The following is a 14,215-nucleotide window of genomic DNA, read 5'->3' as shown; positions in this document are numbered from 1 at the left end:
AGACCAATCATGGAGTTCCAACGGTGTAGTTTACCTCTTTCTTGGTGGGGTCAACCCCTTCGGGCAGGTCCTCTGTCTGGCAGTTCAACAGCTTGTCTGCAGGGAATGTGGCCTGAACCGTAGGTTGCAACAGTGGTATTCCAGTGTTCTTGGAGTTATTCTGAGTGGAATTGGATGTGGTTCTCTCCTGTAGCCACAAACAGACAGAGGCCATTCCTTTAACCGTTGCAGAAAATCATATCTGACTGGTTTCTGTGACAATGCCATCATTTTTCCTAAATGGCTAGGCTAGGTTTAAACACCAGGTCAACTGGTGGCTCTACCTTTCGGCAACTCTGTTGGTGGACATTGTTTTCCGTGAGTCAGATTAACACTAACACTTAAATACATTTCCAGTTGCATACTGTAGATGCACTGCATTTGTAAAGAATGCTTACATGAGAACAGTTTCATAAATCAGATTATGTTAGTGCGCTTGAGAGAGAGTACACTCACCACAGTGATCTGGATGATGTCAGTGGCATCTCCAAGCTCAGCCTTCAATTCTTGGTAGGACTTCCCTCCCTGTGGACATAATAATCAGCTTGTTTAAATCAATATTTTGTGCCCCGAGTAAACACATTTTGGTAATACTTGAAACCAACAGGTGTAATGCATTATGATGCAGTTATAATGCATTGTTAGACTTGTTATAAGCACATGACCCTGCGACAATGTGTATTATTATCTCATAATGACTCATTCTTGCTACATACACTCCACATGTGTGGGTCCCAGGCGTGGAACCAGCCAGTGAAGGTGGGAGGCTCAAAGCCCTGTTTGATCATCACGATGGGGGTGTCTACATCCCGACCCCCTGGGTGGGACTTCAGGTATTCTTGTGCTGTGGGGACCACATTGTCCTTCTCTATTTGATTGGCTCCCTTGCCGATCCACAGGAACACCTGAGTAAGAAGAGGTCAAGGGTTTGTAAGGAAGGATGTCCTCTCAGGACGGCTTGTGTTTTACAAGAACCAGACCTCCAGACCGTAGATTGATAGTGTCCACCAAAGGACAGTACAGTAGTAGCCTGGAACCCAAACTGTAACCATGGGGAAACAGGGTAAATCAGTTTGGACTCCAGGCACAACCGATTGGCAAGTTGTACTGCAAATTGAGAAATCAGGGGACTAAACTGAAAAAAATAATAAGAAACTATACTATGAAACAAATATAAATGATGTAAAGAGTGATATTAAAAATGCTTTGGAGCACTTTAAATGAAATGTTGAGCAGAAAGGCAAACTCAGCTCCATCATTCATTGAATCAGATGGCTCATTCATCACAAAACCCACTGATATTGCCAACTACTTTAAAATGTTTTTTTTTCTTTGGCAAGATTAGCAAATTTAGGCATGACATGCCAGCAACAAATGCTGATTCTACACATTCAAGTATAACCGAACAAATTATGAAAGACAAGCATTGCAATTTTGAATTCTATTAAGTGAGTGCAGAAGAGGTGATCACATTTTTTTTTGTCTATCAACAATGACAAGCCACCGGGATCTGACAATTTTGATAGAAATTACTGAGGATGATAGAGGACAATATTGTCACTCTTTATGGAAAAGCAGGTACTGTGAAGTGACACACACACAGGTACAGACACACGGCATACGCACACAAACGCTAGCACACTCACTCTACACACACGTTCATTGCAATATTGTTGTATGGTGGTATTATACATTTTCTATCGTAGATATGTAGTGGTGTAATGTTATATGATGTACTGTTTTATCTTTTGTTTAATTTGTAATGTAAATGCCTTAATGAAAGAGTGGAAGAGTACCTTGGAAGAGTACCTTGGAAGAGTATCTTGGAAGAGTACCTTGGCAGCAGCTAATGGAGATCCCTAATAAATACAAATAAATGCTAAAAAGACAGGCCCTCACCATGTCCCATATGTCCAGCAACATGATGTCATCTTCGTCCAGGTCGTCCTGGTTGAAGTTGGTGATCTCCGTGGCCAGGAAGCGGCCTGTCTGATTGGAGCACTCGAAGAGACGTGGGGTGATGTTTGTGTGCTCTTCCTGAAGCCTTGGCAGAGACCACAGACGGATCAGGAAGAAGGCATCAAAAAAGGGATGTCATTTTCAGTTGTAAACAATGTTTTTCTGAGTTCATTAATAAAACAAGTTCAAATCTGCTAACTGAATTCAGATGAACAGGGCCCTTAGGTAACTATAAAACCAAGGGATCAAGTGTAGTACCTCTTGCTGTCGGCATACTGGGACTTGCCTCCGAGATTGACCCAGAAGTGAGCCGGCTCCTGGCCCTCTGCAATGACCTGTTTTTCCCTCCTGGAGATGATGTCTGCCAGGGATTTGCCCATCTCTCGCTCATCGCCACTGCAGCCCTGCAAGGGATGAGAGTCATACCTGTCACATAACTAGGTAAAGTACTGCCCTTGAACTCAGGGACATCAGACACCCATTATGTTAGAGGGGGCACGAAGTATGTGCATATTTTCAAACACCTGAATCATCCTTTTCCTTCAATCTAGAGCCATAATCGCCTAATTCTATGTAAAAATATGTATATACCTGTTTAATTTTTTATTAATCATGCACATTGATTATTTAGGATATTTTATGACTTAGGAGTTTAGTACAACTGCCACACTAGTATATAGTATCATAACCCAAGAAACTTTAGTACATTTAGTCATTTCTTGCTTATCTAAAAAGCATCAGAAGTTTTCAAAAACTGGGAAAATCTGAGCGGGCACGTGCCATTGGGCATGACGCCACTGCTTTTACTCTCCTCATCAATGCTTAGCTGGAGACCTGTTACTCTGCTTAACCTGGATTACAAGGTTATGGCATTTTTGCTGCTTACCTTTCCGTACCACAGATAGCAGCAAGTGTCAGTGCTGAGCACAAAGACGTCGTTGGAGTTGAGGGACGAAGAGCGTGCCGGCACTTCAATGGCGCGGGTGTTGAACTCGTTGGTGCCGTGGATGTGGAAGAGACGAACTGCCGGCTGGACATGTTTAGAGTTGACTCTGGAGCTCCCCTCCTGCAAACCATGATTACAATCGAATGATTACATACAATCGTTATGAGATTCCAATGAGAATCTTTTAAGACTATAGATTTGAAACATTTCAAGAATTTCCTTGAAAAGTAATTGACAAAGGAACACGTGGAGGGCTTACCTCATAGACCACCATCTTGCCCTTGAATATGGCCATGAGGTGGAGTGGTTCTTTCCCCATGGGCACTCGGACCTGAACTGGCTCCCCGTTGTACTGCCGGTCGATGTTCACGGCTTGGAAAGCAGAGGCAGCTAGCTCTCCCGTGGTCGCATGACGACCCTATATTGCACACATCAAACACATCCTAGTTATCTATCTGCATAGGTTGCAGAAAGCAAGCCAGAGACTAAGTAATGAAATTAAACTCTTCTCGTATCAACATTTTCTGGTATTAACAAAAGCTTGATTGCCAAGCAAAAAAAGTGCTATGTCATACAGGGAATGGTGGCTAGCAGGGTGTTCTGACCTGCCACATGTATAGCATGTAGTGACTCCTGTTGCTGACTTCATATTTGTAGAGGATGAGATAGCAGTCGCCTCCATAGAAGTGGCCCAACCACTTCCTGTCCACAGGCACCAGCTCACTGTCCTCTAACCTCCACACCTGGTTGGAGGAAAACAGGACATATTGGTGTCCATTGGATGTATAGTTTAAAGGGGAGGATTATGAATCATTATTGTGTCAAAGCTGGTTATAACAGGATGTGACAGAAGAATTCTTGTTACCAACCAACCTCTGCTTCGCCTGTTCCGTCGTCCACCATTTTCTGCTGGGCAGCCAGGTCAGGCCTTGCATGCATGGAAGTTGCATCAAACTTGATCTGCTCAACCTTGGCTGCATTGTCAAGAAAACACATTTTTTTTACCAGTGAATACTGAGTGCTTAGTTTCATTAGTCGAGTTGAGAAATACAGTTGAAGTCAGACGTTTACATACACTTAGGTTAGTTAGAGTCATTAAAACTCATTTTTCAACCACTCCACAAATTTCTTGTTGACAAACTATAGTTTTGGCAAGTGGGTTATCTACTTTGTGCATGATTACAAGTCATTTTTTCCAACAATTGTTTACAGACAGATAATTTCACTTATAATTCACTGTATCACAATTTCGGTGGGTCAGAAGTTTACATACACTAAGTTAACTGTGCCTTTAAACAGCTTGGAAAATTCCAGAAAATGATGTCATGGCTTTAGAAGATTCTGATAGGCTAATTGACATCATTTGAGTTTTACTGTGCATTGAGTGTATATCCAGTGTGACTTGCTCACCAATTTTCCCTGTGCTGCTTGTGGTGCCCATCCCCACAGTCTGACCCTTCACGGTCCACCTCTGGAAAAGCTGCTTGAATACGGCAGACTCAGCACCATCATTCACCGTCTCGATGTAGGTGGAGATAGGGTAGCCCTTCGCCTTCTTGTATGCCTAGAATTCCAAGATTTTAGATTTTAAAATACAGAGGTGGGATCTTAATTTGATCACTATTTTGTTGATGAAAATGTATCAACCCCTAAAATCATTGCATTCATTACAATCCACATAATAGTTCGCATTTCTTGTTGCTGCAGGATTATTTTCCAAACTGTCTCAAATTAAAATTGTACATCGGTAGGGATCACATGGAATGTAATTCCTGTGCTTTGTTTATTTTTTCTTTTGCTAGGACATTAGACATCATACATTAGAATGTTATAGATATATGGGTGTCAGAGAGAGTGGGTAAATCATTGAGTGGAGCTTAGATCCAGGACCAGAATAAGTGTCTCAGGTGTTCAGCTGGTTTTCAGGGTTAACTTGTTTGGGTATTTGTTATATGGGATGTACAAACCGAGGGTGTCTGATATTTTATATAACAGTCAGTCTGAATTCCCCTAAAAAGCCTATAGGGGACAGCAAAGGGGTATCAAAACCATTGTGAAACTAATATGTGTCGAGGCGCGGCTCACTTCTGCTTTATCCAAAGACTCAGACCGCTCTGTCTTGGAAGCCTTTTTTCCTTTCCAGATAAAGATTCGTGTACCACCTTGATCCAACAGAAAGCAGTCCTGTGAAATTAGTAGATATAGATTAGATGTCTCATGTATGAAATTACATTCATTTATACCTCTACTGCTCAGTAAAGAGGTTTACTGTTTTCCTGAGTGCCAGTACTGCATTATTCACTTCTGTACATAGGGACAATTATTATGTGGCATACCGAGAATGTCTGTAACAATCCCAACAGATTCATTTTCACTGCGCTAAAAATGAGAACCAATTACTATGAGAACCAGTTACTGTAATCCTCAATTTTCATGTGAGCCTAATTTCTCATGGTTTTAAACCACATCAGTGTTGGCTACTGAAATACTTAGACACAGACAGACAGCGGATTTATTTTCTGTGTACCCCTTGTAATCTAGATGTATTAGTATTAGAAGTTTGGCTAATTTTGACTGTTGAGACCACATGCAAGCCCTCAAGGGGAAGCATGTTTGTCTCTGTTCGGTGTCACAGGGCCGAAATAGTCTCTCTTTCAGTTCTCATTAAAACATCCCAGAACTAGTGTAAAATTTACACATACTTATCTCTCTCAGCTTACACATTTCGCAGAAGGATCTTTATCATTATCCTTATCATCTTCTCATTCTTGTATGAACCTGATCATTTTATTAGGCTTAAGCTCAGTCAATATAATTTAATAGCACACGCCCAAATACTGTACTTTGAATTCTGGATACAATTTTGCTTGAGTAGACAAGTGGCAACAAAGTGCACTTTAAACCCCTTCTCCTTTAACATGCCCCCTCCCCTTTCCCTGATTGGGGAATCACCTCGTGATTCAACAGGTCCTGAGTCAGAGGCTTCACTGCCACTTCCTGCACCACAAGGTTCCCCTCGGCATCTGAGATACTGCACAGAACAAACAGAATGTTACACATCATTTAAAAAAAAAATCTGTAAGAAAAATGGCGAGCTCTCAGTAGCTAGTTCACATCTGCTACGGTACATGTCAATGACAGGTCATAAGAGCTTATCGTGTCTATGACAGGTCATAAGGAGGTTATAGATATCCCTGAGGTCAGGTCAGTGGTCATCACTCACTGAAAGAGCTTCACGCTGGACTTCAGCTTTTGGTCGACGATGTCGTCAGGTGCGATGCAGTCCCTGATGTCCCGTCTTGTCTCTCCTAGGTGCTGTTTCATCAGCTTCATGGCCTCCTCTGAAGACTTCTCGTCGTCCCCTTCCACCACGCTCACCTGTGCCCGTCCCCCTCTCTCCCTGTCACGGATGTCTTTGGCGAGAGTCATCCCCTGCAGAGAAAAACAAACGTGACAATATCCACCAATCATACCACCACCACTAGGGCGCTCTGGAATGCTAGTTTTTAGCTGATGCTTTTATCCAAAGCACCTTGAGTGCAGGGGCAGTACTTTACAATCAAACCCACCACGCTCTACCTTATTGAGCCATTGGAACCACACTCCTTCCTTAGTTGTAACCGATGTGAAATGGTTGGCTAGTTAGCGGTAGTGCTCGCTAATAGCATTTCAATCGGTGACGTCACTTGCTCTGAGACCTTGAAGTAGTGGTTTCCCTTGCTCTGCAAGGGCCGTGGTTTTTGTGGAGCGATGGGTAATGATGCTTCATGGGTGACTATTGTCTGTGTGCAGAGGGTCCCTGGTTCGAGCCCGGGTAGGGGCGAGGAGAGGGACGGAAGCTATACTGTTACATTGGTGCCGTGACCCGGATCACTGGTTGCTGCGGAAAAGGGGGTTGAGCGTAACCGATGTGAAATGGTTAGCGGTGGTGCGAGCTAATAGCGTTTAAATCGGTGACGTCACTTACTCTGAGACCTTGAAGTAGTGGTTCCACTTGCTCTGCAAGGGCCGCGGCTTTTGTGGAGCGATGGGTAACGATGCTTTGTGGGTGACTGTTGTCTGTGTGCAGAGGGTCCCCGGTTCGAGGCCGGGTAGGGGTGAGGAGAGGGACGGAAGCTATACTGTTACACTTTCCATGCTGGAAGGGTTAGGTTTAGAGGCAGAGGTCTTCCTACATTGTTTGAATACTTTAAAAATGCACCCGTCCTCACTTCTCTTCCTTATGGTTATCACTGACCTGACATGCTTGGAGGTGTGAAAGCAATGTGGTTGAACCCCTGCTTTCACTTATCTCTCATTCATGATGCACCAAAGTAAAAACAAAATACCACCGCTCCACAGTTTGGGGTGGCAGGTAGCCTAGTGGTTAGAGTGTTGGGCCTGTAACCAAAAGGTTGCTAGATCGAATTCCCGAGCTAAAAAGGTACAAATCTGTTGTTCTGGCCCTGAACAAGGCAGTTAACCCACAGTTCCTAGGCCGTTATTGTAAATAAGAATTGGTTATTAACTGACTTGCCTGGTTAAATAAAAAAATCTTGAAGCACAGACAGGTACTAAACTCTGACGAGATCTGTCCATTTTGCTCGCAGCGTTTAGACAACGAAAATGTCACCCGTAAAGTTCTGTTAAAGTAGTATTGCTGTAATATCTCTATGGCTGTGTTCGAAAATGTCTCCTTACCTTGAGTTTTTCCATGCGGTTGCTCTTGGGTCCGTTCCACTGGATGATGAGGTTGCCCAGGTCCAGCAGGAACACATCCCCCTTGTTGAAGCTGCTCCAGCTCATGTCCACCTGTTCTCAAGGATGGATTGATGATGATGGAAAGGGGGATGATGGGGATGGAAAGAGGGATGGATGGTGATGGAAAGAGGGATTGATGTTGATGGAAAGGGGGATTGATAGGGATGGAAAGGGGGATTGATGATGATAAAAGGGGATTGATAGGGATGGAAAGGGGGATTGATAGGGATGGAAAGGGGGATGATGATGATGATGGAAAGGGGGATTGATAGGGATGGAAAGGGGGATTGATGGGGATGGAAAGGGGGATGATGATGATGATGATGATGATGGAAAGGGGGATTGATGGGGATGGAAAGGGGGATGATGATGATGGAAAGGGGGATTGATAGGGATGGAAAGGGGGATGATGATGGAAAGGGGGATTGATAGGGATGGAAAGGGGGATGATGATGATGATGGAAAGTGGGATTGATAGGGATGGAAAGGGGGATTGATAGGGATGGAAAGGGGGATGATGATGATGGAAAGGGGGATTGATGGGGATGGAAAGGGGGATGATGATGATGGAAAGGGGATGGAAAGGGATGGAAAGGGGGATGATGATGATGATGGAAAGTGGGATTGATAGGGATGGAAAGGGGGATTGATAGGGAAGGAAAGGGGGATGATGATGATGATGGAAAGGGGGATTGATAGGGATGGAAAGAGGGATGATGATGATGATAGAAAGGGGGATTGATAGGGATGGAAAGGGGGATTGATAGGGATGGAAAGGGGGATGATGATGATGATGGAAAGGGGGATTGATAGGGATGGAAAGGGGATTGATAGGGATGGAAAGGGGGATTGATGATGATAAAAGGGGGATTGATAGGGATGGAAAGGGGGATTGATAGGGATGGAAAGGGGATGATGATGATGATGGAAAGGGGATTGATAGGGATGGAAAGGGGGATTGATGGGGATGGAAAGGGGGATGATGATGATGATGATGATGATGATGGAAAGGGGGATTGATGGGGATGGAAAGGGGGATGATGATGATGATGGAAAGGGGGATTGATAGGGATGGAAAGGGGGATGATGATGATGGAAAGGGGATTGATAGGGATGGAAAGGGGGATTGATAGGGATGGAAAGGGGGATTGATAGGGATGGAAAGGGGGATGATGATGATGATGGAAAGGGGGATTGATAGGGATGGAAAGGGGGATGATGATGATGATGGAAAGGGGGATTGATAGGGATGGAAATGGGGATTGATAGGGATGGAAAGGGGATTGATAGGGATGGAAAGGGGGATTGATAGGGAGGGAAAGGGGGATTGATAGGGATGGAAAGGGGGATTGATAGGGATGGAAAGGGGGATTGATAGGGATGGAAAGAGGGATTGATAGGGATGGAAAGGGGGATGATGATGATGATGGAAAGGGGGATTGATAGGGATGGAAGGGGGATTGATAGGGATGGAAAGGGGGATGATGATGATGATGGAAAGGGGGATTGATAGGGATGGAAAGGGGGATTGATAGGGATGGAAAGGGGGATTGATAGGGATGGAAAGGGGGATGTTGATGATGGAAAGGGGGATTGATAGGGATGGAAAGGGGGATTGATAGGGATGGAAAAGGGGATTGATAGGGATGGAAAAGGGGATTGATGATGATAAAAGGGGGATTGATAGGGATGGAAAGGGGATGATGATGATGATGGAAAGGGGATTGATAGGGATGGAAAGGGGGATTGATGGGGATGGAAAGGGGGATGATGATGATGGAAAGGGGGATTGATAGGGATGGGAAGGGGATGATGATGGAAAGGGGGATGATGATGATGGAAAGGGGGATTGATAGGGATGGAAAGGGGGATTGATAGGGATGGAAAGGGGGATGATGATGATGATGGAAAGGGGGATTGATAGGGATGGAAAGGGGGATGATGATGATGATGGAAAGGGGGATTGATAGGGATGGAAAGGGGGATTGATAGGGATGGAAAGAGGATTGATAGGGATGGAAAGGGGGATTGATAGGGATGGAAAGGGGGATTGATAGGGAGGGAAAGGGGGATTGATAGGGAGGAAAGGGGGATTGATAGGGATGGAAAGGGGGATTGATAGGGATGGAAAGGGGGATTGATAGGGATGGCAAGGGGGATTGATAGGGATGGAAAGGGGGATGATGATGATGATGGAAAGGGGGATTGATAGGGATGGAAGGGGGATTGATAGGGATGGAAAGGGGGATGATGATGATGATGGAAAGGGGGATTGATAGGGATGGAAAGGGGGATTGATAGGGATGGAAAGGGGGATTGATAGGGATGGAAAGGGGGATTGATAGGGATGGAAGGGGGATTGATAGGGATGGAAAAAACACAGATGAATTCCATAATAATGTTGATTAATAAATCTGATCAAAAATGAATATAAATGCTATAAGTAGGGAAATTGTTGGCTCACTGGGAATTGAATATCCAACTAGTCAGTGACAACTGTATGGAGTTTGGAGTTTGTGACAGTGACTTTGTGAGATTATTACAGTATTACAGACATTATGTCCTGGGATTTCCTATGATATTTTATGTAGAAACCTTATCTTCTAAAGACTCTTGTGTCGCACGTTAGCATCGTAGAATATCCGTGGGAGTCTCAGCTTTTTATAGATAGATTTGAATAGTTTGTAGATCCAATCATTTGGACACAGATGTTTCTGTAAAAAGACCTGGCACCAGGACCCTTTGGAATACTCCCTTGTTTCACAAACACCACTCGAGCACAGCCCCCGTTAATCGCACAGAATGGTTGGTATCTGTGGATGCAGATGAACTAGACTAATCCAATGGTACAACCCAGAAGTCTGTAGCTACATTTTTTTTGAAAAAGGGGTTAGAAGTCTAAAACGCACCGGCATTATGGGGTACTCGTTGGGTTAACAATATCTTCCTTATTCTACTCAGCTTTCACAATTAGTAGTACGTCTGAGTTGAACATTGAAGGTAGACTCAGCGATATGACATAGATGCAGAAAATAAACAGCATAATGGGTCAATTTCCGAAAACAACTAATAGGCTCAACTTCTCTGCTGTTTTTGTCCCGCTGTACACAGCGTGAAGCGAACCGTGCGCATGCACAGATACTGCGTGTGACCATGTGAGCGCTAAGTGTTGCATCTCGCTCATCTCAATATTTCAGGTGCTGCTTGTCGCAATCTCATTTGGCTGAGTCAACCTTTAACCTTGGAATTTTTGTAATGGATAAGGCACGTCAGTGTAGTCTCTTGATAGGCTTTCTTGTGATTATGTCAGTGAAGAGCTACACGGTACCCAGTGGCGCAGCAAATGTGACTAATAATTGATGCACTTGAACTTAAATTCATTCCGCTGTACATGACGTGTTTTGCATTTGTTCCGAGGCAGAAAAGGAAGTGACATGCACCGGCTGAGCTGTTTCTAGTCAAGTCAAATTGAAGAAGAAAATATAGTAACTGAAGTAGACATCCTAGTCAGGGGCAGAACAGAGGCTGTGAAGGCAGTATATTCCACAAGGGTCACGTTGGCTTGAGCTTTCTCACCTCTCCAGCCACCACATGCTTTTTCCCCTTGACATGGAGCAGGCGACGGATGTTGTAGGTGTTGGTCTCCACCTGCTTCATCCCAGAAGCCACTCCGCCCTTCTTGTAGCTGCAGAAAAACATGCAAGAAATGTTGTCAGATGACAGCCACGAATGATGGTCTGAAACCATTTCTGTTGTTATTTGGCAATTGCCAGGATTGTATTCATTAGTGCAAATTTCAGCAAAAGGTTTTGAAACAAAAATGTGTTTTTCTTATTGGACATCTTCAGGTAGATCCCTTCCCGTTTCAGCCTGTTTGTCTCTACTCCGTTTCCTAGTGAATACACCTCTGATGCTTATGAAAACCATTACATGTTAGGTACGTCACCACAAGGGGAAATGGCCTTTTGCTGTAGAGAGGGGGAGGTGATATAATTTCACTATGATTTACGGTACAAAACCGATGATGGCTACAGAAATACCAGTACCTACCTTTTTTCTCAGGATTCTGGTTCCTCCTATTGTCACCTCTATATCAACAAGGTGTTTCTCTTGCCACTGTCTTTCATTGCGTCATAATCATTCCAAATATCTTGGTTTGAGGCTTTTTGGTATTGTGCTCATTGACAGTGCCACTACACTGTGTGTGGGTGTTGGGTAGATGTATTTTTATGGGTGTTTGGGTGTGTTACTTTGAGGTTAAGCCAACATGGTGGCTTATTTGAGTGATGAGTTGGAGGAACTCAAGTTGCTTGTCTCTAGTGTAAATAGTGACGTTTGCATTGGATACATGTGAGCTGCTGCTAATTTATAATAATAATAATATAATAATAATAATTTGTCTGTGTTCAATGGGAATCATTGTATCAGAGTTGTTCCTTTTCTTTCCATGCAGTAGGCAGGTGTAGGGTGTGGACTACGTAGCTCACATGATGCCCTGTTTGAAGTATCCGCGGAAGGTGTCGCTCTCATAGCCCTGCGCCTCGCGGTGCTGCACAGCCACACCCCCCAGGTGCTCGTCCATCATGGTGGTGTAGATGGCCGCCGCCCCCTGCTCGTCGTTGGAGGTGTCCTTTCCGAGCCAAAAGTGGATGTCGTAGGTGAATGAGCTGTTCATCTTATTGGTCTACGAGATCAGACAGAGAGAGACATGATGTTACTGGGATGTCAATGTATGTATTATTTTGGGTGCATCATAACGGTGCATTGATTACTTACGTATAGAATGATATAGCTGTCTCCTTCATAGAAATTTCCATATGCTTTAGAAGGGAAGGGCACCATCTCCAAGGCCTGACCAATTGGAAAATTGGAACCAATTCAATTGCATTTCATTTCATTGTGTGAAAAAGTTTGATAATGAACCTAAATTGTTATTTACATGTTCGGCATATTCATTATGTAGTGATGACAAAGGAAATATGTGCTGTTCTCTCACCTCTATCCTCCATATCTGCAGCCCTGGCGTGGTTTTATTGAGGACTTTTGCAACTTGGGTTTTGACCTCGATCTGTGGCATGGTGCCAGATTCAGCTTGGAGAAGATACCTAGAGGGAAGGGGGGGGGGGATGCGTAAGTTAGTGGTTGTTCACTATTTATTAATGAAGCTAACCTATTCATATTCTGTTGTTTACATGTTCAATAGTATTCCAGACAACGATTCAAAGGGCTTGGAATACCGAAAAACATCATCAAAACAGACACAAACTCTATAATCTATACTGTTGCCTAGTGTTATCTTGCTCTGCTACCTCACATGACTGGCTAAGGGGAGGAGCTGATCCATAAGTCAATGAGTTGATCATTGGCAGAGTCAATGATGTGACAGGGGTGAAAGTAGATTCAATGTATTCCTTGTACTGGATGTCCTTTGTGTGCACACGCTTGTGTGTGGGCCTAATCAGAGCCCCACCTGTTTTGAGCCCCACATCTTTTGAAAAATAAATAAATAAATGTATTTTTTTATTTTGGGGGGGGTGGCTTGTCTGTTTTTCAGTCATTATTTTGGCATTAATACATGTCTCATATTAGTTTGCAAACAATGTATAAAGAAGTATATATATAATTCAGTTAATAAAGCTGCATACACACATGGTCCCTTTTTTGTTTTCTTAAGTAAGGCAGCTCCAAAATGCAGGTGTTTCAGCCTAGCTCAGTGCTTTCTGTGGTAGGGCGAGCCAGCAGAAAATATGAGCATTGCGCCTTGATTGGCTCAGTTTTCTGTCACTCATGGGGACAGTACGTCATCACCAAGTTTAAGTCCTTAGTAAGGGTAGACATCCAGAATTTCAGCCCTTTGGGTCCTGACATAGAGTTATATTACAGATTCCCTTTCAAGAAGGATCAAGGTCATTGGCCACAGATAAAATCACGTCAAATCACGTTATATGCACAGTAGCTTTGATTGGACTGATCATGTCAATATCTTACTTTCAACGTCTTAGCTAGCAAGCTAGCAGTCATCATCATGAATCAAGTCGACAATCTACAGGCAACTCCTTTTTAATCCTTGTCATATAAAGATGAATAATGAAGAGAAATTACAGATAAAACGTATCAGTGCTCATCGGTCATTGAACATAAACATTACACAACAAGCTGGAAATCGCAAATTCAACAATGAGTCGTTTGGAAGGAATCAGTGGCTAACCTCAAGCAAAGCAATCACTAATGTTAGCCTGCTATTCAGTGGAGTGGCTGTGTGTTTTTTTCTCAGAGTTCCCACGATAAATCCAGAGTATGCCGGACTAATGACAAAGTTTCATGACAAAATTTGCCCACAAAGAACTGCCGCGAGTCCAAAAATGTCTTGTATGCTGCTGCATAAACGATGTAATATGCCAGGGAGACATGTATACTGTAGCTAAGAAAGTAATACTAAGTGTATGTTATGTAATACGCTGTTAGTAGCTCATGTGCCTCAACCTAATAATTTGGTCTACTTTCACCAACGCGGTTTTGTAAACACATAGT

At 43.5% G+C, this 14,215-nt stretch overlaps 1 protein-coding gene across 3 annotated transcripts in view; it reads right to left on the bottom strand.

The window, feature by feature from the left end:
* vil1 (villin 1) overlaps positions 1 to 14,215 on the bottom strand; it is a 33,557-nt gene that overhangs the window by 1,084 nt on the left and 18,258 nt on the right. For all 3 annotated transcript variants that reach the window (XM_046359750.1, XM_046359729.1, XM_046359739.1), the window contains exons 2-19: positions 12,681 to 12,789; positions 12,461 to 12,535; positions 12,172 to 12,368; positions 11,261 to 11,369; positions 7,625 to 7,735; positions 6,168 to 6,376; positions 5,897 to 5,975; positions 5,030 to 5,128; positions 4,355 to 4,508; positions 3,818 to 3,918; positions 3,550 to 3,687; positions 3,204 to 3,362; positions 2,885 to 3,064; positions 2,257 to 2,402; positions 1,939 to 2,083; positions 756 to 944; positions 496 to 564; positions 35 to 187 (exon numbers count right to left, since the gene is read on the bottom strand). In XM_046359750.1, coding sequence (XP_046215706.1) covers positions 35 to 187; positions 496 to 564; positions 756 to 944; positions 1,939 to 2,083; positions 2,257 to 2,402; positions 2,885 to 3,064; positions 3,204 to 3,362; positions 3,550 to 3,687; positions 3,818 to 3,918; positions 4,355 to 4,508; positions 5,030 to 5,128; positions 5,897 to 5,975; positions 6,168 to 6,376; positions 7,625 to 7,735; positions 11,261 to 11,369; positions 12,172 to 12,368; positions 12,461 to 12,535; positions 12,681 to 12,761 — 2,394 coding nt within the window. In that variant the 5' untranslated portion in view covers positions 12,762 to 12,789. The remainder of the gene's footprint in view (positions 1 to 34; positions 188 to 495; positions 565 to 755; positions 945 to 1,938; positions 2,084 to 2,256; positions 2,403 to 2,884; positions 3,065 to 3,203; positions 3,363 to 3,549; positions 3,688 to 3,817; positions 3,919 to 4,354; positions 4,509 to 5,029; positions 5,129 to 5,896; positions 5,976 to 6,167; positions 6,377 to 7,624; positions 7,736 to 11,260; positions 11,370 to 12,171; positions 12,369 to 12,460; positions 12,536 to 12,680; positions 12,790 to 14,215) is intronic.

The sequence above is a fragment of the Oncorhynchus gorbuscha genome, linkage group LG01 (assembly GCF_021184085.1).
Source record: "Oncorhynchus gorbuscha isolate QuinsamMale2020 ecotype Even-year linkage group LG01, OgorEven_v1.0, whole genome shotgun sequence".
NCBI classification, from domain to species: Eukaryota; Metazoa; Chordata; class Actinopteri; order Salmoniformes; family Salmonidae; genus Oncorhynchus; species Oncorhynchus gorbuscha.
This window is presented reverse-complemented; position numbering and strand designations above follow the sequence as displayed.